Raw genomic sequence first — 23,586 nt, forward strand, 5'->3', positions numbered from 1 at the left:
TTGATTTATATGTATATGATTTTATAATGTCGTTGCCGTCTAAAAATGAATTTTATAATCAGTAATCATGTTAGTGCTTTTCTTACCTAATTAGTTGTATGTTAGGTATATAATGTATACACAATAATTATTGCAAAGATTCTGTCCCTGGCTTGTGTAGTTTAATTCCATTTATATACAATAATTCTGTCCCTGTCATTTTTTGGTTGCTCAGCACATGTTTTGGTACTGTTAGTGCATTTTTTTGTATGAATTCAGTTTTGAATGTGTTATGTGTTTTGAATGTGTTATGTGTTTTGAATGTGTTATGTGTTGTGTTTCAAATATATAGATTATCAAGTGATGGACAAAGAGTGGACTAAATTACCGTGGTTTAGTCAAGAGTACATCAACGGTGTTACTCGATTTTTAGACTTTGCCTTCACTAATGGAAGACCTCAAGGAGGTGAACTTCTATGCCCTTGTGCTAAGTGTAAAAATATATATTGGAAAACAAGGGATATTATTGGGGATCACCTAATAGCCAAAGGTTTTCTAGACGGTTATGACGTTTGGTTGCACCATGGGGAGAAACTACAAAGGTCTATGGAAATTGGTGATGGGATGGAAGATCAAGAGGGATCACATGATGACATTCATGGCTTATTGCATGACAAATATGGAGATAGGGCAGAAGCACACGGAGTTCATGAAGGTCCCAATGACGAGGCTAGAACGTTTTACAATTTGATTAAAGAGGCGGAACAAGAACTGTACCCTGGATGCAAAGACTTCTCTTTGTTATCATTCACGATTCGACTCTACTTGTTGAAATGTCTCCACGGCTGGAGCAATATGTCATTCACTGCCCTATTAGAATTATTGAAAGAAGCAATGCCTGATTTGAACATACCGGAATCATTTTACAAGACAACAACCATGATAAGTGGTTTAGGCCTTGATTATAAGAAGATAGATTCATGCCCAAACGATTGCATGCTATTTTGGAAGGAGCATGAAAAGGACAATTCTTGCACTATTTGTGAGGCTTCACGGTGGAAACAAAATGCTGCAACTGAAGGATGCGAGTCTGAGCAACCAAAAAATGATTGTAGAGTTCCTGAAAAAGTTTTGAGGCACTTTCCGTTGATTCCTAGACTACAAAGGTTGTTCATGTGTTCAAAGACAGCTGAGTCAATGAGATGGCATGAAGAAGAGCGCTCAAAGGATGGAAAATTGAGGCATCCTGCTGATGGTAAAGCGTGGAAGGACTTTGATGAGCTCCATCTAGATTTTTCTAGTGAGTCCCGCAATGTAAGACTTGGCTTAACGAGTGATGGGTTTAATCCATTTAGGACCATGAGCTTATCTCATAGTACATGGCCTGTCTTGATGATGGTATACAACACACCACCTTGGCTGTCCATGAAACCTGAATATACAATGTTGTCATTGTTGATTCCTGGACCAAAATCTCCAGGCAACGATATCGATGTTTACCTCCAACCACTGATAGAGGAGCTAAAGGAGTTATGGGAATCCGGCATAGAGACATATGATTCTTCAATGAATCAAACTTTTCAAATGCGTGCAGCTCTTCTATGGACAATTAGTGACTACCCTGCTTATGCTATGTTGTCGGGATGGAGCACCAAAGAAAAATTGGCGTGTGCCTGTTGTAAATCTAACACCAATTCGTTATACGTCAAACACAGTCATAAGATGTGTTATATGGACCACCGTACCTTTTTACCAAGAACTCATTCTTGGAGAGACGATGTCAAATCATTTAACGTAGAAGAAGAACATAGGACTGCACCATCCATGTTAAACGGGGCAGAAATTCTTGAACTCTTAAAAGATTTCAATAATGAATTTGGGAAGAAGAAAACAAAGAAAGTTGATGGCCCGTGGAAGAAGAGGTCAATTTTTTTTAGTTGCCTTACTAGGCTCAAAATACATTGCGCCATAATTTAGATGTAATGCACATTGAAAAAAACATATTTGATAGTATTGTTTGAACTCTTTTGGACATCCTGGGGAAGACAAAAGATCATATTAAAGCCCGTTATGATTTGCAAGAAATGGGAATTAGAGAAAGACTTCATCCAAGGGAGATTGGTGGAGGACGTTCAGAGTTTGCGAAAGCATGTTTCTCAATGACTCCGCACGAGAAGTCAATTTTTTTGTGGAGTTATAAAGGCTGCCAAGTTACCAGATGGGACTGCATCAAATATTTCAAAATGTGTACAAGTTGGTGACAAAAAAATATCTAGTTACAAGAGCCATGATGCGCATTTCATGTTATACTATTTGTTGCAAATTGCAGTAAGAAGCACAATGCCCAAGGAGGTGGCAACCCCACTAATTCGTCTTGGTTCCTTTTTCCGCTCTCTATGTCAGAAAGTTATACAAGTGGAAGATTTAGATTACCTAGAAGATGAGATTGTAGAGATACTTTGTCAGTTGGAGATGATATTTCCTCCAAGTTTCTTTGACATAATGGTTCACTTGCCTATTCACCTGGTAAATGAAGTTAGATTGGGTGGTCCTGTTCAATTTCGATGGATGTATCCCACCGAAAGATACTTGTGTAAACTTAAGAACTATGTCCGCAATAGAGCTTATCCTGAAGGTTCTATTGCCGAGGGGTATCTGGCTGAAGAAGCTATAACATTTTGCTCAAGGTATTTGCATAGCAGTGTAGATACAAGGTTGAATAGGAAGAGTTGGAATTATGATGTTACCGATTCACATGAAATAGATCCAGATGATTACTTTACAACTGTCGGTCGTCCTTTAGGGGTGGCAGGCGAACCCTTTCATCTTGATGTGAAATCAAAGGATGATGCCCATCGATACATCTTATTCAATTGCAATGAAGTTCAAATTTACATCAGGTAGTACAATAACTATTTGTCCTCCTATGTATTTATCTACTAATCCTAAGATTATAGATATGTTAACATATAATTTGTTGACTTTTGTAGTGAGCATGATCAAAGTGTTAATTCAAACACTAACAAAAGGAAGTGGACCAAGGCCAAAAGTCAAAGTAAAGAATTTAGTGAATGGTTTAAAACTCGTGCCCAGAATGATGATGTGCCATTACAACTTGAAAAACTTTCTAGAGGTCCTAATTTTGTTGCAAAGAGGTATCCAGGTTACGTCATTAATGGATATAGGTTCCATACTAGGAAACGAGATACAAATCGCAAAACTCAAAATTCTGGCGTAACTTTAGTTTCACTAACTTCAAGTTTCGCTAGCTCCAAGGATGGAAATCCTAGGACAAAACCCATCACATATTATGGAGCCATTGTTGATATAATTGAGTTATACTACTATGGAAATTTCAACTTTGTTTTGTTTAAGTGTGATTGGTTTGAGGTTGAAAAAGACAAATACGGACTTACTTGTGTGCGTTTCAATAAGAAAATTTATCAGAATGATCCATTTGTGCTACCTTCTCAAGTTCATCAATGTTACTATGGCCAAGACCCTTTTGATCCAATCCGGCATTATGCTCTGCAAACAGTTCCACGAGATTTCTTTAACATTGCTGACCCGTCAAACTTACAAGCCGAAAGTGGAGAAAATAGTGATGGTGATGGTGAATTAAATTGGGTTAGGGAAGACATACCTGCAACAAGAAACACCTCATGAAATGAATGAAGCTGAAAGTGATGGAGAGGATTTTGATTATGATGATACCCTATTTGATTTCATGGACTAATGTCAATCTATTTCATTTCTGGTGTAACTGATTGGATATGGCCTTGAACAAATACATTTCTTTTTTATTTTCCATTTGAACTTTTCATGTATTGGTTTTATGAGCTGTATTCATTAGGAGAATGACAATATCATTAGAATTTCTGATGTAACTGATTGGATGTGTTGAATCTATTTCATTTCTGTTTTTGTAAATCCACTATGTGTTGAATCTATTTCATTTCTGTTTTTGTAAATCCACTATGTGTTGAATCCACTATGTGTTGAATCTATTTCATTTCTGTTTTTGTAAATCCACTATGTTCTGAATCTTATTTGTTTTGAGTTAGTCGTAGATCTAATGATTAGTGATTTATTGTTAACCGTTTGAATATTGCAAATTAGTGCTGATTGGTTAAACTTTGTTTCTTTTAATATTTTCCATGTTAACAGAAAATGTAGAAGGTTTCAAACTTGCAAAAGAAGACGGCTGCCGCACAAAAGGGTGAACAAGTTACCGCCAATTTTCGGTTGCCTCTATTTAGATCCAGTGCTGAATTGGCTAAGAAGTATGATATCAAATGCGAGATGGTAAATAATAATAACCGTGAAGGACCTAGTAAAGTAGGCATCCGACCTCCTTTTGTGCCTGCATCTAGGGAACTTTTCAACTTATCTAAGTTTGAAACTGCTGCTTCAAAGATTGATAGTTCGGCCGATGTGTTTTATCCAACCAAAATGAGGACAAGGCAGACAACTCCCAGAAAAGTAGGGGCTGAATGTACTGATTCAACCAGGCAGCAAGTGATTCCCAAAACAGGGCCTGAAATTGCTTCAAGAACCAGGCAACAACTTACTAAAAAAATAGGGCCTGAAATTGTTGATTCAAGGACCAGGCAGCAACAAGGAAATGATAAGCAGATTCCTTCAAGTGCAAAGCAGCAACAAGGAAGTGCTCAGAAACAAGTTTCAAGTGCTAAACAACAAGTTTCAAGTGCTAAGCAACAAGTTTCAAGTGCTAAGCAACAAGCTTCAAGTGCGAATCAGAAACGTCCTTCAAGTGCGAATCAACAACGTCCTTCAAGTGCAAAGCAGAATCCTTCAAGTGCAAAGCAGCAAACTAAGGAGAAACGGGTGGCTGACACTGCTGATTCAAGGTCAAACCAGAATCGTATGAAAAGGGCAATGGTAGAAGTTGATGGAAATTCCGGGACAGAGCAAGGAAGTGGCTTGAAGAAGACAAAACGAAGCCTAATGTGTAAATCGATATCAGTTGAAGAATTCCTCAAAGAAAATGGGGAAAATAATGAAGAAGATGAATGTGAGAATCTTGAGGAAGAAGAAAATATAATGGGTGAAGAAGAAAACACTCAGCAAAATGGAAGTAAACAAACTGAAGGTACGTACTAATTAAGCTTCGTGTCATGCATTATTCTTTATTATTGTTTCATTCAAATTTATATCCCATGCTAATTATATTTTATCTAACACAGGGGCAAGTAAGAAAAGGACACGTGGACCAACTAAATGTTTGAAAATCCATGCTAGAAAGAGTGCGGATCGTGAAGAGGTGGTCTTAGACGATGATGGAGAACCTATTGGACCCAATGATCGAACCGTGACAGATTTGAGTTGTTTCCTTGGCACTGTCGCAAGGAATTCAGACTTGTGTCCCTTAGTTTATACTAACTTCAAAGCTTTGAAGAAAGCAAACAAGGACCGTATATGGGAATTTGTCATTGTAAGTGGGAATTTGTCACTGTGTGAATCTAAACATAAGTTGCGTTCCTTATTTACTTGTCACTAATTACCTTTTTTGTTGTAGGATAAATTCATTATCCCTGAAAATGGAAGTAGAGCGGTTTTCTCTCGCATAAATGATGCTTGGAGGCGTTTCAAGAAAGATCTCAAAAAGAGTTGTTTTTTAAAGTACACTACTATGAGTGAAAGATTGAAGCATCGTCCCCAGACCGTACTTGAAGTTCATTTCAGGCAATTGATATCCTATTGGATGAACAATAACATCCAAGTAAGATAACAATTAGCAATTGATCAATGTTGTCCCTAATATTTAATTCTGTAATTTAACATTTGCTGTCCCTAATTTTGCTGTTTCTGAATGTAGAAAATTAGCAAAATCAATGTTGTGAACAGAGCTAAGCAAAAGTATATGCATCGGATGGGCCCAACAAACTTTGCGAGGATTCGTGCAAAACTGGTAGGGTGTTTATTCATCCTTCAATTTACAATTATGTATTGGTTTAGTGATTCATATTTTGATGTGTTTATTATCAACCAATGTAGCGTGCTAAGAAAGAGGACGGAAAGGAAGTTAGCCAGGCAGAGATGTTCATTGAGACTCGACAAAGTCGAAAAGGAAAACAGCTTGATGAGGAAACTTCAAGTGTAATTGTAAGCCAGGCAGATTATGCCTTTAATCAACATTTGCCTTTAATCATTTATTTTTCTAATGTGAATATTTTCTAATGTGAATATTTTTTAATTAGTCTAAGCTTCAAGAATCAGTTCAGAATTCAACTGAATCTGAGACATTTAACTCCTTGTTTGGGAAAGAAAAATCTGGACGAGTTCGTTGCTATGGAAGAACACTAACACCTACCATGCTTAAAAGAAAAGAAGAAATTCTGGTTATTAAAAGGCAGCATAATGATGAAGTGGCTGGCATGAAGAGGGAGATGGATGGTATGAAGGCGTTATTTAAGACAATGATGAAGCAATAAAACCCACATATGAGCGACGAGGAGATCTCTAATTTGATGGCAAGTGCTATGGGTTGTTCCATTAGTTCTACTGCTGCTCCTGCTGATCCACATTCGTCTGCATCAACTCATATTCCGCATTGCGAACAGGTATACTCTAAACTACAAAATTGCAGCATATGGCACTATATAGGGCACTGAATTATCAAGTGTTTTCTGAAATTAGAAACTGTATTAGAAACTGTATAGGGCACCTAATAGGGCACTGAATAGGGCACTGAATTAGAAACTGAATTATCAAGAATTAGAAACTGTATAGGGCACTGAATTATCAAGTGTATAGGGCACTGAATTAGAAACTGAATTATCAAGAATTAGTTAGAAACTGTATAGGGCACATTAAGTGCAGGGATCATGGATGAACAAGTGCAGGGATCACATTAAGAAACTGAATTATCACTGAATTTCTGAAATTGTATGGTTATCATGGATGAACAAGTGCAGGGATCACATTAAGAAACTGAATTATCATTGAATTTCTGAAATTGTATGGTTATCATGGATGAACAAGTGCAGGGATCACATTAAGTGTTTACTCGAATAGTGAAAAACTGATTTTATTAGTTAATTATATAGGTTTTACAGATTTACTGTTGTACAAATTTTGTTATAGTGTTATTGGTTTTATTATGCAGGGATCACATCTTGTTACAGTTTTACTGTTGTACAAATTTTGTTATAGTGTTATTGGTTTTACAGATTTTAAGCACCTTGTTATAGTGTCATTGGTTGGTACAAATTTTGTGAATGCTAGTAACATTGATGTAATTCATTTTCTGGTGCCAATTACTGTTGGTACAAATTTTGTGAATGCTAGTAACATTGAAGTATCATCATTGGTTTGTACTATGTGGCCCTATTACTGTTTTACTGTTGTAGCTTATAGTGTTAATTGGTTGGTACAAGTTGTTTGAATGCTACTAACATTGATTTGTTTGTTTCAAACACATGTTACTTTAGTAGCAGATTTGTATCATCATTGGTGTTATGCATGTTTATTGGTTAGTACACTTATGAATGTTAAATGGTGTTATGTTTATTGTAGGGTGGAGAGGAAGCAGATTGTGATGAAGATATGGAAGAAGCTTGTGATGATCATGAAGATGTGGAAGAAGTTTGTGCTGATCATGAAGATGTTGAAGAAGATGTGGAAGACGAGCAAGGAGAAGATCAAGAAGAGTAGTTGTTTTATGTTATCTAGCTAGCCAGTTATTAGAACTTTTTTTGGTTATTTTGGGATGACTCTTTTGAGCCAAACTTGTGTTTAATATGGTTGTTTTGAATTTTGAATTTGGGATGACATCAAGCCTTAAGTATCCAACTATTATTAGTGGCACTACAAAAAAAACATACTTTTGACCTTAATGTTAATTTTATTGTTAATTTTATATTGATAGATATATTTATACATATAAATATATAAATATATATATATATATATATATATATATATATATATAAATATATTTATATATATATTTAACTATATATATATATATATATAAATATATATAAATATATATAAAATGACATATTTATGTAATGATACAGAAATAAACCGTGGCTAGATAAATGATTTAGAATGCATAACATATAACAACGGTTTTAAATAGGTGGTCATAACCAAACCGTGGCTAAATCTTGAACTAATACTGTGTCGTAAACGTTAAAATGAAATCGTGGCTTTACCATATAGCCACAGTTTTTAAGTCATGACAAATACAAACCGAGGCCTTAATCAAGCTACCTAAACCGTGGCCTAAAATAGCCACGGTTTTGAAAAAGGCGTGGTCTGTACCAAAAAACCGTGGACTATACTTTTGGCCACGGCCGTATACTCCACAGTTGGATTTCCGTGGCCAAACCGTGGCCTCAGTGTTACGCCACGATTATTTTGCATAAAGCCTCGGTTTTCTAGGCGTGGTAGGAGGCCTTTTTTTCTGTAGTGACAAGACATCCAAGCTCATAAGAAAGCCTCCCATAGAGGCGACGAAATATGTTAGATCCCAAATATGGAATCCTTGTCGCCCATAGAGGCGATCAAATATGTTGGATCCATGAGATAGGATCATTGTTGCTCATAGATGCAAATACATATGTTGGATCCCCAAAGATAGGATGCTTGCCGTCCATAGAGGCGATCAAATATGATGGATCCCAAATATGGGATCCTTGTCGCCTATAGAGGCAATCAAATATGTTGGATTCCAAAGACGGGATCCTTGCCCCTCGCTGAAGGAATCCGCTACTATTGTAAGTGCCTTAAATTGAAGGGTTCACCCAACGAATGAAGATTCCCTTAATTAAGAGATCTGTCAATTTGGGGAGGGGCGCGCACCAGAAAAATTAAAGGAATTTTAAGCACTTCACCCTTAAGAAAAGCACCCGTGCTTAAGGAACTATGTAGTGTTATATTTGTAAGAGTCCTAAAATAGGGCGTCCTCGCCTAACAACTGTGTTGTCCAGGCGGGATCTGAGAGACTCGCCCAGAGGCATCCATAACGTGGGGACCAAGGAAAAGGGAGTCTCCACACTAACTCCTAGAAGATAGGTGGTTAATAATTTCTTCTAATAAGGAGGGTGCGGTTAACACCACGAGAGGGGCCAAAATCATAGGCTCATTTGGGTCTCGATAAATATCATTTGCCTCACGGGAAAGAGGACAGACTTTAAGTCATACAGATTCTATACAGCTCAAAAAGCACCACACTCATCATAGTCTTAACACACGATTGACTAATCGCCCACCTACTGTTTATGGTGATTTCCGGTAAACAACCGCTAGTCTTCCAAACTATAATAAATATGATTTGGTTACTCGCAGGATCGACTAGATTGATCCTAGGACATAGTCAAAAAGGTTGTTATTCATGATAGTTCGAATTATGTCTATGGTTGGTGTGTCTCGAAATAAGGAATACTTAATCAAGAAAATAAAGATTAGCAATCACCTGGTTATACACGTAAATATAACATCAGCGAAAGGTAAGTTAAAGATAAAACATAAGACAAAACTGTAAAAGTGCAAGAATCTTAAAGTGCAAAAAAGTTAAATGCTTCGAAAATTAGATGACATGAAAGTAAAGAATGCAGGAATATAAATGACATAAAGTAAATGGAATGCAGTAATATCGAAAGATACTTGAATAAAGAAAAATACACATGTATTTAAAATGGTGTTGGTGTCATACGTACATTTCTCAGCGAACTCTTTCTCTTAACACTTGATACTTGAGTAATATGTGAGTGATTTGTACAAAATGAACACACGGAATCCTAACATTAAGACCCTTATTTATACTAGTTTCGATCCTAACGGTCCTACACTAATCTAATGCCACGTTGCCCACAGAAAATCCAGGGATGCCATCTGTCTTCGTGCGGTTACATAAACTACTTCGAAATTCAAATCATCCCGCCGGAATCTCCCTTCGACGCGTGGCAACATAATCATAACCTAGAATGCCACGAAAACACGCTAAGCTTCAGTACTTCGCATATTTCGCAAAAATGTCTAAGTCCCAAAGACCATTCTTTTCGAATTTAGCTTCGACACTCACTATCTTTGTTCCAACTTAAACATCATTCTCGAAGCACGGCCATCAGTAGCCATTTTTATCTTCAAAGATGATCATCAGTAACCATCTTCCTTTGAATTCCAAATCTTCGAAGGACATTCTTCTCAAACGAAATCTTCAGCTAACAAATTGCCCCCAATAAATGCCTGTTTCGAAAAACAAGAGAAATAGGCGTTTCTTGTTATAATAAGATTTCGTTTTAGAGTTCAGAGACTATTGACAGACGTCATAATCATTTATGACTCTGTTTCCAAAACGTCTTATCATCTTCAAAGATGTCTACTCATAACTTACATTTCCACGTTCTGGTCTTACTTCATGATCATTACTCCTATATACTAGGAGTAAAGCTAATAACTATTCGACCGCCGTTGGATGAAATCAACGCCTGCCGCGTGTCTCTATGCTTTTACCCAAAATATTTGAAAGGGTTTCCGTTAAACCTTTAAATACCTGAACTCCGACCCTCACATAACTTTCACCTCTATTTCCTCATTCTTTCCACAGAAAAGAACGTCTCTGATTACATTCAAACCCATTTCCCAAATCAAACTTACTCATGGCGTCTTCCTCAAACGTTCTTCAACCCGCTTTGAAACTTCAGAAATCTACACAGATGGGGGATCAAGAGTACATACCAAACCCAAATACTGCAGAAGTGCGCGCCATTTATGCTTCTCAGGTAATCACTCCCTTTGAACTTTCTGGAAAAACTCATGCCTTCATGGGACCTTTACCAGGAGAAAGTAATTCTGCTTTGAATAAATTCTTTCCTGCTTATTATAAAACTAGGCCCTTAGTTAGTAAGAATAAGATAAATGAAGATGGTCGTCCAATCTTAGCAGATCCTAATGGTGCAGAAGATACTTCGACTGTAACCCCTTCAGTCTTAGAGAAAATTAGGTTAAACTATGTAACCAATTTTGTGAAAGTTTTTAGGTCAATTCCTTTAGCAAAAGACCCTGAATTGTACTATGCCTGGCTAGCAAGAGTAGAAAAACAAAAGGCTTCTTTCTGGAAACAACTGGGAATTTATGACTTAATCCAATTATCCAAAACAGGTTTAGAATACAACCAAACCATGTTAGTAGCATCAGTTCATTTCTGGGATGCTTCCCATAACACTTTCCATCTTCCATGTGGAATGGTCACCCCCACTCTTTTCGACATAGCTGCTAGCACGGGGCTTCGACCAACCGGAGAGACCTTTGAACCCAATGTCATGGATACCGATACCATTAACTTTAGCGAAGCAACATTACTTATACTGCGTTCATTCAACAATATCATGACGAGAATAATGAGGTAGTCTCGGACGAAGAGCATATTGCTTTCTTAGCATTATGGCTCTCGAGGTGCCTTTTCTGTTCAAGGTCCATACAGGTAGCAAAGAGGTATCTTTGTATGGCCAATCAACTACATGTTGGGACACAACTAAACCTGAGCCAGTTAATTCTAGGGTTTCTCTATGAGAATCTAGGTGAAGCAACAGACCTTGTTAAGAATTATACAACAGGATCCCTGCTTTTTGTTGGTCCCTTCTGGCTGCTGCAACTGTGGCTCAATACTACTTTCGAGGCTCAACTCCCATTTCGAGGTGTTGTGAACGAAGAGGATCCAAACATCAAAAATCGAGCTGTAGAAGGAACCAGGTTGGCTTTGCTAACTCCTAAAGAAGAAACTGGGAAGCTTCGCGAACATTTTTTAGCCTATGTCATGATGTTTGCTCAGTGTTATCAATTTACCCCTTCAATGGCTCCATTCGTACAAAGGACAGTGGGTCCTGAATGGTTCACTCGAAGGTTTCCAGCAATGTCCCCAGATCAACAAACTGAATCCATGATTATTTGGGAAGCTTTTCTTACCCCAAGGCTATTCTATCACCGTCTTCGACCCTCCAAAGGCCAACGTGTTCTTCTCTGCTACCAACTAAATCTGGTATCGAGACAATTTGGATTGGTTCAAATAAAACCCAAATGCCTGTATGAGAAAAGGAACCATATGTGTCTACATACTTTGTATCTAGCTGAAGATGAGTGTGAATCAAAAATCGCCAGATACGCTGGTGTTGCCAATCTTTCTCCTATTTCTTTCGAACCTGCTTTTTATTCCACTCCAGATTTCCAACAATGGTGGACAGATTACTACACCATGCAAATCTTCGATGCTGAGAGCCTTACTCGATAACTAACTGAAGCTTTTGCTGATGTGCAGGAAAACGTTCACAAAGGTACTTCGACTCATATTAAAGAAATCCAAGCCTTTCAAAAATTCTTTGAGACTATCTACAGGCCTGATGATCTTAGTCGGACCGTTCGTGAAGCTGCAGTCATTTTACGCGAAAAGTTTTCTGCTAAACTGGATAAGTTGAAACTGCCCTCGTCTGTTCGACCAGAACTGCGTTATGAAGTGGCTTTCAAACTTAATCCTCCAAAATTCCCTCCACTACCAAGTGCTGATTTTGGTGTGGCTTTAAGCCCTCCTTTCCCAGACTGGTTCGTGTGTGGGAACGCTTTTAAAATTCTTCAGGAAAGCACTAAAAAACACACTGAACGAGTGGTCCCGACTAAGCATACCCTGGATACTGTCAAAGGATATCTTCATATAGACCTTGAACATGTTCGTGTCTTGACTCCAATACCTGAAGGTTTGGGTTTAGACAACTTTCGACTAACTTTTCTTTTTTCGCTGAAATACTGATTCCAGTTTCAACTACAGCCGTTGCTCGAAAGAGAAAGATCAAAGAAGCCGCTGTACAAAAGGATTTTGGAGTTTCGAAGAGCAACAAGACAAGTAGGAGTGATTCTACCACGACCGGCAAGAAACCCACGGTACATACGCATTTTATATTCCAACTTGTATATTTCTGTGGATAGTACTTACATTGCTCAATTTATATTCTTCAGACTTCGAAACCGCCGGTACATTCGAAGCGAAAAGCTTCTCAAACAGTTGTTTCAGATGATGAAGACAAATCTCCCCCTCGCACCAGGCAAGGACACAAGAAAAGACAGAAGACTGTCACTCCTTCAGGCAAAGAAAAGGGGTCTGGTTCTTCGAAGATTACTTCGCCAAGTGATAAAGTGTCTTCTGAAGAGTCACCCCTGCAAGTCGCTAGTAATGTCCTCGTTGTAGAGAGCCACAACTCGAGTCCAGATAACATTCCAACCAAGGTATTTGGATTTCACAACATAATCATCTCTATAAATTTTAACTTAAACAATTAAGTTAACATTTTACCTTATGATTGTAGGATGATGTTGGCACAACCACTTCTGATCTCAAAGCCTTCAACCTCACCATCGACCTTGATAATCTCCAAGGTAAGCGCATGTTCTTTCTTATGACAAACAGATTTCTTGCAATCTTCCCATCATAATGTGTTCTAATTACTCAATGCAGACAAATCTCACGTGCTTTGGCCATTTGTCGAAGACGCTCAGCCCCTAGCGACCATTATTCCTACTATGCCAGTTGAAGAAAGCCATTCAACTGATGATTCTCCTCCTACCCACAAAAGCGGAAATATGGGAGCAGATCGTCAATGTTCAAGTAGTAACAATGCAGCTGGACACCTAACTGGCAGTGAGGATACTGTATCTGAACAAGATGCTATGGAGGAAACTTCCAAACTAGCCACAGCTGGTCCTCACGAAACTTCACCCTTTGGGACCATAGTTTCTCCTAAAACTACTTTGACGCCTGCCCCAGCAAAGCCTACCCCTTCAGAATTGGAGCAACTTAAGCAAACTGATCCTCTCACCTTCCTCAAGGCCATGATGAATATTGATAATATTTCGCACTCTGAGCTCGAAACTTCTTCAGTTGTTCAGACAGAATCTGGTGACAAAGAGGATACTTCTGGTCTTCTTCATCAGATAAAGGAGAAGTTCTTCGAAACCAACCTTGTCGAAATTCTTAGTAAGGATCCTACCAAAGGTCATAGCTTGAACCAACTTTTGACGAACAACTTACTACAAAGGTGGCTTCTCATAGTTCTTCTTGGAAAGCTGCTACTGATGCGACGAAGAAGGGCGACGCTCTCAAGCTTAAACGCTCAGAGAAACAAAAAGAGTATGACGAATGTGAGCAGAATATCAAATCCTGGAAGCAGGAAATTACTAAGCTCGAAGAGAAGATAAAAGAAGCTGAATCTCGTCAGGCAACAATTCAACAAATCAATGAGCAGGAATTGGCTGAAGTTGCAAATTTAGGAATCCAGCATTTCGAAGCTGCGCAGAAACTAGTGCCCGAAATCGAAGAATTGAAGAAACAACGAGCTTTGATTGAACTTTGCATGTCTTCATGGGAGGTTCAATATTCGAAGATAAAGGACAATCTTCCTAGGGATTTCAATTAGTCGTTTCGAACCTTGTACTTCCTTTTGTAATGCGCACTTATTTTGTTTTGTAATCGAATTCCTCCAGGAATATATATATATATGTGTAACTTTTGTCTTTCAATCTCCCCACATATTTTATTTTGCAATTGTCGTAAGTAATGCCCTAGCACTTCTCCAAACTTGCAAAAATATATTTTTTGTATTGTCACAGTAATTTTAATAAATGTAAGCACGTGACCTGACTATCCTTCGCAACCCTTTTAGCCTAGACTTGACGTTTCTACTCCCTTAGCCGTAACCATCATTAAGTGATGACGTCACTTTCTTCAAAACGTCTCTTTGAGACGTGCGTGCACCAGTTATTCATGATTACATCTCAACTTCCAAGGGCGGGAAACGGCGGAAGCCATAACTTCTCTTTGGAATACCAAACGCAGTCTAATCAATCATTAAAATTGAACCGTTCCTTTATTGCCCCAGGTCTATATAAAGGATTAGCATTATACTTCTTTCTTCACGCTTGCTTCAAAACTCTTGTCCAAAACTTCGTTTCTCTTCTTGCATTCTCTCAAACACAGAGTCAGAAAAACCCTTTTCAAACTTTTCTTCTCCACATGGCACTACCCCTCACTTACAATAACATTAGGGTTTGCATAAAAAAGGAGTTCAAACTCTCTGAAGAAGAACTTGAGGAAAACTTCATAAGCATCAGTGCCCTTTTTGCTAACCAAGAACTTGACTTCTACTATGAAATCCTAGAGGGACCTGTTTATCCCAACATGTTAGCAGACTTTTGGATGTTTGCGTCTCTACGCATAGATCCGGAAGGCAGAACCACTATAGTCTCTGAGGTTCGAAGTGCCCACATTAGAATCACTCCCTCCCCTATCTCTAACCTGATGAGATGCAATAACTCTGGTGAGACTTTTGATGACAATAGCTTCAACATGACTACTCATCTTCTGTTGAGGACTCTTATGGATAACGATCCTTTCAGCGCCAAGGTCATTAGGGTTTGGCATCAACTCCTCGTGGGCAACTTTCATCCACGAAACCATGATCAAAACAGCATCATGGTAGAGGATTTGGAATTTATCCTCTGTGCCCTCCGTGGGAAGAAAATCAACTTCCCTTTAATGATTTTCAAAGGGCTTGTTGAAGCAGTTTCTATGGCTGCTGCTCGTCAAGGGGTCGTAACGTGTCTTCCATATGGAAGGCTCTTATCTTACATATTCCTCAAAAAGGGAATAGTAAGAAGGATGCGTAACTATGGATCCATGGACATGTTCGAGGCAGAAAGCTTGCCAATGTTACCCCTAGAAGGTTTAGATCAAAGGATCAACTAGGAGGTGGTTTGTTTTTAGGTTTTTATGTTTTGGATTTTGTGACCTTCAATGTTTTGTGAACCACCTTTCCTGTAATGAATGTACTCCTTTGATATTAATGGAAAATATTTTGAAGTTTCTTTATCTTCTTACTTTATTGGCCATACATGTTTGTTTGAACACAAAGCCATTTTGGTGTTAGTTCAACCATTTTGGCTTACGTAGTATACCTCAATATCTACGTTTTTGCAATCTTTACTTCGTGCATGCTTGGTTTGTATCTCTTCAGATACTTCCCGTTTACTCTTAGGATCCTGCGATCTTCTGCTAACTCTTCTATCTCTTAAGCGTTATTCGAGAATACTTTCAAGATTCGAAAGGGTCCCTCCCAGTGTGGGGACCATTTACCAAGTGTTTGATTCTTTCGATCTATAGGTAAAATAACTTTCCAAACTAAGTCATTATTGATAAACGTTTTACCTTTCACCTTTTTGTTGTATGCTCTGGACACTCTTTCTTTTTGTCTTTTTATCATCTCCAATGCTCGAAGTCTATCTTCGTCCAAGTCTACTAATTCGTTCATCATCAACTCCCAATAAATGTTAGGAGGAATTTCTGCCTGTCTTTGTATCCAAACTGACTGCAAATATATCTCAACTGGGAGTACTGTGTCATGTCCAAATGTCAGTTGGAAAGGCGTAGTGCTTGTGGCTTCTTTTGGAGATGTTCGACAAGCCCAAAGCGCTTGGTCCAAGGTTTTGTGCCAACTCTTAGGATTTTTTCCTACATGTTTCTTTATGAGACCGATTATTATCTTATTCGCTGCTTCGACTTGTCCATTTGCCTGAGCATAGTAAGGTGTAGAAGTAAGCAACTTGAAACCCATTTCTTTGGCGAAGTCTTGCATCTTTCGCCTAGTGAACACTGATCCTTGATCTGTGGTTATACTTTCTGGAATTCCAAATCTGTATATGATGTGTTTCTGAATAAACTCAATCACAGCCTCTTGGTCCACATTCGCCAGCGATATCGCTTCGACCCATTTTGTGAAGTAGTCTATTCCTACTAGTATGTATCTTTGACCCTTAGAGGATTTAGGGTGAATTTCTCCAATCAGATCTAGTGCCCAGCCTCTGAAAGGCCATGGTTTTTTATTGAACTTAACTCATTCACTGGAGCGTGTTGAATACATGCATGCTCTTGGCATTCTTGACACCCTTTTGCGAATTCTATGCAGTCTTTTAACATAGAAGGCCAATACACTCCATATCGAGACAGAAGCCATTTCATTTTGTGCCCTGCTTGATGTGCACCACATGCTCCATTGTGTACATTTGAGAGAGCCAAATATGCTTCTACTTCACCCAGACATTTCAACAAGACTCCTTCAGAAGTTTTCTTGAACAATTCGTTCCCCATCAGGAAATATGATAAAGCTCTATACTTCACCTTTCTATCAGTGTCTGTCGAAGGATCTTTTAGATAGTTCACAATTAGACTCCTCCAATCTGTGTCTGCTAAAGAGTCTATATTTAATACTTCAAACTCTTCTTTGCTGGCAAAACCTAATTGTGAATTCTCCAAATCACTTGGGGAAAGCTTGGTAGCCATTGCTTTTCCTCTTACTTCGATCAGTTCCTCTAATTTCTCTTTTGATACCCTGTATCCTGAGGCTAACTGTGCCAGATCGTCTGCTTCTTGATTCTTGGTCCTTGAGACGTGATTTAACTCCACATATTCAAATTTTTTAAGCAACCTATTTGCTATGACAAAGTACATGATCAAGTTTTCTTTGATGCATTTGTACTCCTTTGTTAGTTGCTTAATCACTAGTTCGGAGTCTCCTTTAATTTCCACTCTAGTTGCCCCCAATTCTAACAAAGCTTCAAGTCCAGCAATCAGTGCTTCATATTCAGCTTCGTTGTTGGAGCATAGGGGACCTTCAATCTTGTACTTGAGCTTTGTTGGAATTCCATCAGGAGAAATTATCAACATTCCAACACCAGTTCCCTCTCTATGGGTCGAACCATCGAAGTATAGCTTCCAAGGCTTCAAGTCTACATATTGTTGAGGATTCTCAACCACCGCATGGTCAACAATGAAATCTGATACAATCTGACCTTTCATTGCCTTAAGAGGTTGAAATATCAGTGAGTATTTAGTAAGGGCTAAAGCCCATTTGCCAATTCGACTATGCAATATTGGCTTTGATAGCATATGTTGGATAACATCACAATGAGACGAAACATAAACATCAACTGGCTTTATATAATACTTAAGTTTGATACAAGAGAAATATAAACAAAGGCAGAGTTTTTCTATTGCGCTATACCTAGTCTCTGCATAATTGAGTACTCTACTTAAATAATAAATGGCTCTTTCGATGCCATTTTCATCTTCTTGCGCTAACATATGATAACACGATTTTATATCGTATATTTAGCTTAAAATCCATAGATACTTATAGCTTTTTCCGTTTATTATGTTAATTTATTATGATATTACGCGTGTTTTTGCTTTGTTTCAGGTTTTACACTCTTACTATGCCGAATTGTGGAAAAGAGAAGAAATGGAGCGAAAACGACCCTTTTCTATGCCTAAAAGACGTAAATTGGGTGCTGAAGTAAAAAGGGAGTGCAATTAAAGGCCAAGTGTGCTGAAAGAGGCCCAAAGACTCAATGAAGCAATCCAGCCCACGAAGGAGAACAGCCCAAGCCATACAAGTAAGCAGAGACGCACGTCTCTGCCACCTCAGCAAAAGGGAGACGCACGTCTCCACCTCCCTAAATTCTCTCCACTTGAGACGCACGTCTCAAGTCTCCCTGAAGAATAGGAGACGCACGTCTCCACGTCCCGGTCTGCAGAAGTTCCTCTTTTCACGCAAAGCAACTGCAAGCCCCTCCTATAAATAGGACCAGTCACTTCACTCTAATCTGTCCGATTTCCTGCCAACGAAGTGCTGCCGAAATTGTACCGCGAACTGCTTTTCCTTATTCTGCCTTCATTTAACCGTTTATTTTCTCACAACGATTTCTACACTGGAAATTGTTGTGAACTTTTCGTAGATCTAGCCTTACGTTAGATTTATCGTTTTATTTCATTGTTTTTATTTTCTGCCATTTAAATTCCGAAGAACGATCCAGCCAACCTGTGGTGGAAGTTCGAGTACTTCAAGATTCAATTCAATTCAGATTTATTTTAATTCAGGTTTTTTTTATTTACCGCCTTTATTTATATTATTATTGCATGATACATTATATGCCATTTAATATGTCTATTATTATGAACCGAACCGATTTATGCATGTTTAATCATATTAATATGTCTGGCTAAATTACTAAAGGTGTCGGTATGTAAAGTAAGTTAACCGTAGGGATCCGAAATAAATTGGCTTAAATTATGTTTTATTAATTATCACTTATTTTTGGTTTATATGTCTAGTTTAATTAGTAAGTCTTAAAACCAATAGAGCGAAAGTTTGAGGGCTTAGGACGGTCAAAGGTTAAAACCAATAGAGCGAAAGTTTGAGGACTTTAACTGGATAGTAGACATAGGACATTAGTTTTAAGGATGGCGAAAGCGTATTAAAACTAATTGGAACTTATTTATTTTCAAAAATTGTTTTTACACTCGAGCGGGATGGCGAAAGCGTACGTTGGGGTTATTAGCTTGCTCCGAGTCAACAGAGCGAAAGTTTGAGATTAGGAGATTTAAATAGATAACAACCTCGTAAAATAGGCATTTTATTAATTACATTGTTTCCAAAAAGCTCTTCTAAAATCTAATGGGATGGCGAAAGCGTACATTAGGATTAGGATAGTAGTCTGAATCAACAGAGCGAAAGTTTGAGACGAGGATTTTTAATCAATTGGAATTAGTAAAGATTTTTAATTTAATTATGCAAAAGCCAATGGACCTTCGGATTACCTTTAGTTAAACGAAATACATACTGATACCTGTCTTTTATTATTATTCTTTATTTTCTCACAATCACTTTCCCTTAGGAACAATCGAAATTTTAGTACTCCTAGCTTTACATAGTAACCTTAGATAACGGTAGATCGATTCATAGTCCCTGTGGATTCGATATCTTTTAAAACTACACGACACGACTGTGCACTTGCAGTTATCAGATTTATAGACACGTAAAGTCGCGATCAAGTTTTTGGCGCCGTTGCCGGGGAACTATTTAAGTCGATATCGTAACTCACTGTTACACCGTAGAGACTAGGACAATTCTTCCCTTTCTTTTTGAACGATTGTATGCCAAATACTCGTTCAGAAGGAGGAGACTTAATACAACGAATTAACGAGATCGAACGTTTCATTAACGTTAAACGTCGAGCTCGCAATCTTCCCGAAGTAGCAGAAATTCCGATTAATCAGGAATTGATTTTTACTGATCAAATCAATCAAATCACCCCGAAGTTAGAGATGGCTGCTATTCGTCCTCTTAGAGATTATGCCGCTCCTTCGCACGCTGAACCGCATTCAAGTATCGCACCACCTGCGATTGAGGCAAACAATTTCGAACTGAAACCTTCACTGGTCCAAGCTGTTCAACAGAATCAATTCTCTGGAAGCCCTGTAGACGACCCTAATCTCCATTTATCCGTGTTCGTGCAATACGCCGACACTATCAAAGCCAACAACGTTAGTTCCGAAGATATTCGATTACGCCTTTTCCCTTTCTCCTTGAGAGATAGAGCGAGAGCGTGGCTTCAATCCCTGCCTTCCAATTCCATAACTACGTGGGACGAATTGAAGAGAGTATTCTTAGCGAGATACTTTCCGCCTAGTAAAACTGCTATGCTTAGAGGTCAAATCAACGGATTTACCCAGAAAGATAACGAATCGCTCTTCGAAGCTTGGGAACGTTACAAAGACATGCTTAGAATATGCCCTCATCATGGACTCGAACCATGGCTGATCATCCATACTTTCTATGGTGGTCTCTTATATAACACTAAAATGACTATAGATGCCGCTGCTGGCGGAGCATTAATGGACAAACCCCATGATGAAGCATACAAACTCATAGAGAACATGGCACAAAACCATTACCAATGGGGAGGAGAACGAGCCGCTCTAGAGAAAGCCCAAACCAAAGGAGGAATGTACGAAATAAGTGGTATAGACCGCGTTAACGCTAAAGTAGACGCTTTAACTCAAAAGATCGAGAATTTAACCATCACTCCTTCAGCCACCGCTGCCGCTGTAGCACCTAACTGCGAGATTTGTGGATTGACTGGACATGTAGTTGTTGAATGCCAACTCTTGACTGGAGTCCCATCTGATCAAGTAAATTACGCTCAAGGAAACCCTTATTCTAACACGTACAACCCTGGATGGAAAAACCACCCGAACTTTTCTAATAAGAACAACAATGCGTTGTACGCGCCTGGACAAGCACCTGCTGTACCACCTGGCTACCAAAAAGCGCCTGTAGCTGCTCAAAACACCCCTAGGAAGTCCAATCTAGAAATCATGATGGAGAACTTCATAGCTTCCTGTCATACCCCAATTTTTGACCTAAGATACCACCTCATATCATAGCATATGCATCATTTGCATCTCTAACAAATTGAATAGCTTGTGTTTGTTACTTGTGACTCAGCAGGGTTTAATCAAGAAATCACTCATCAGTACAAGTAACAATCAATTAGGGTTTAGTTCTCCCTCCATCTCAAATGAATCATTTTCATCAACAATCAACATTTGGTCCTCAGAGATTCGTTTCAACAATCTCAAAGGCTCTGAACCAACCAAGTTAGGGTTTTGACTGAAGATAGTATACTCTTGACTTTTGCTCAGGGTTTGACCTAATGACTTGGGACATGACCTCAAGACCCCAAGTATATCATTTTGACCTAATCCATTGACTCAAGACATCTCCTACACAAGGATTGATCAACAGTGAAATTTCAAATCATCAGACTAGGGTTTTGAACTATCAGGGACTGAAATTAGGGATCACATTTGGGAAACCCTAAAAATCCCCAGGAAGTCAATCAAAGGTTTCAATCATCTTCAAATGATCCCTATGACATTATCCAATGGAAATTTCATCAAAGTTGCAAAGAAAATATCATGTTTAGTCCATTGTTGGAAAATTATTTCAAAAATGATTCAAGATCATGGATTCAAGGATTTTAATTCAAGATCATTTCAAATTCATGGTGCAAGAATATATTTCAAAACTTAAATCCAAAAGTTCACTACTTCAAGGATATTCCACCATTTCCTTTTGAAAAAGGATCATTCAAAGGAATTCAAGAATTGATTCAAGAGATAGAAATTGCATTTGAAATTCATTCAAGAAATATTCAAGTTTCATAAAATTTCATTCAAGGATTCTAAGAGAAATTCAAGCATTTACAAATGGAATTCTTTACATGAAAAAGCTCCAATTTTCAAATGAATTACATTAGAGACTTTGTCCAAAATTCAAGATTTATAACATTTCAAGTCTAATTCAAGGTTCAAAGATATTACAACTTTCAAATTCTATTCACTTTCAAGAATACAAGTTCATACAATTCTAAAGTGGAATAAATTTGGATTACAAAGAATAAAAGAAAATGCAATGCTTTCTTGAATCCTTCAATCTTCAAAGTCTTCATCCTTCAAGTTCAAGCTTCTTCATGCTTTCTTCAAAGTCCTCATGTCACATGAAAAAGAAACATAAGAGGGGTGAATTTAGCAAAAGAATAGTTCAAGACAAAAAGGGGTGAGATTAGCAAAAAGTTAACAAATAATTCAAAAAAGGAATCAAAGAGATATTTCATGTCCACTTGCATAAGAAATAATGTCATAAAGAATATTCTTATTCTTATGAGATTTTTGCAATGATTGAAACTTGCCAATCAAGTTTACCAAATGCCAAACACTCCCTTAACTTTGCCTATAAATAGGAAGTTCTCTCATTGAAGAAAATCACACCAAAGCTACTATACTACTAGCTTTCTCATTTCTCCCTCTTCTCTTATAGTTTTCATGTTTCTTGGTAAGAAGGAGAAATTCTTCAAACCAAAGAAAACTACTTGAAAAAAATAAGAGTTTCTAGTTACAAAGTTTCTTGAAAGAGAGTGGTGAAGAAGAAATTCTACATACCTTGGTGTAGAGAGTTCCAACTTGAAGTCCATCTTCAAGCCTCCCTAATATCCAAAGAGGTGGCGTCATCTTCATCAAAGGATCCTACAACAACAAGCAAGTTGTTAAGGAGATTGTTAGTAACAATTCAAGGTTGTTAGTAACAATAAAGAATTCAAGGTGTACCTCAACAATAAACCGGCGAACACCTCCTCGCCGGAGGTAAGTTGTATTCATCCTCATGCTCAAATATTATTGTTTAAATCATTCTTGCAAATATGTTATTATTGTGCATAGCTGAAAATTGAAAACATAGAGATTGAGTTATTGTTGCTGTAAGTAAAAGCAAAATTCAGCAATAACAACTTGCAGCCAGCAAAAAGAAGTCAATACATACATCAATAATTCAGAAGCAGCAAGAATTCAATACATACAGCAACAAATCCGAAGCAGTAGCAGCAACAATTTGGATCAAAGTCATACCTCTGGGATAAATCCTTGCCGCAGGTAAGTCGTTTCCACCTTCGCTCTCAATTTTACTGTTAATTATTGTTATACCTGTGAATTTTTCGAAAACCAAACACAGAGAGTGCATAAGCTATTATTGCTATATCACGAAACAAAAAGAGAAAATTCGAAGGAGAAGAACAAATTTACCCAAATTTTTTGTCTCTGTTCATCGAGCTTACTGAAGAGTTGAGCACCGCGAGAAAAAGAGTATCGTTGTTGTTGTCATTCACCAAGAGAGACTGTGAGTTCGAGAGAGAAACCGAGAA

General features: G+C 38.0%; 2 protein-coding genes, 1 non-coding gene and 1 pseudogene across 3 annotated transcripts; 3 read left to right on the plus strand and 1 right to left on the minus strand.

The window, feature by feature from the left end:
• The first annotated feature begins 342 nt into the window (after positions 1–342).
• LOC131636447 (uncharacterized) lies at positions 343–1,956 on the plus strand. Its single transcript, XM_058907056.1, has one exon. It carries the CDS (start codon positions 343–345, stop codon positions 1,954–1,956), a length of 1,614 nt encoding a protein of 537 aa, XP_058763039.1.
• A 4,083-nt stretch (positions 1,957–6,039) lies between these two features.
• On the plus strand, positions 6,040–7,656 carry LOC131636448 (uncharacterized; annotated as a pseudogene).
• Positions 7,657–10,775: 3,119 nt separating this feature from the next.
• LOC131636449 (uncharacterized) lies at positions 10,776–14,411 on the plus strand. Its single transcript, XM_058907057.1, has 4 exons — positions 10,776–10,925; positions 12,958–13,168; positions 13,454–13,728; positions 14,034–14,411. Exons 1-4 carry the CDS (start codon positions 10,776–10,778, stop codon positions 14,409–14,411), a joined length of 1,014 nt encoding a protein of 337 aa, XP_058763040.1.
• A 6,116-nt stretch (positions 14,412–20,527) lies between these two features.
• LOC131636453 (small nucleolar RNA R71) lies at positions 20,528–20,634 on the minus strand. Its single transcript, XR_009294096.1, has one exon. It is a non-coding gene; the product is annotated as a small nucleolar RNA R71 (small nucleolar RNA).
• Positions 20,635–23,586: the final 2,952 nt, after the last annotated feature.

Source organism: Vicia villosa, unplaced genomic scaffold, assembly GCF_029867415.1.
Source record: "Vicia villosa cultivar HV-30 ecotype Madison, WI unplaced genomic scaffold, Vvil1.0 ctg.001741F_1_1, whole genome shotgun sequence".
Taxonomy (NCBI): domain Eukaryota; kingdom Viridiplantae; phylum Streptophyta; class Magnoliopsida; order Fabales; family Fabaceae; genus Vicia; species Vicia villosa.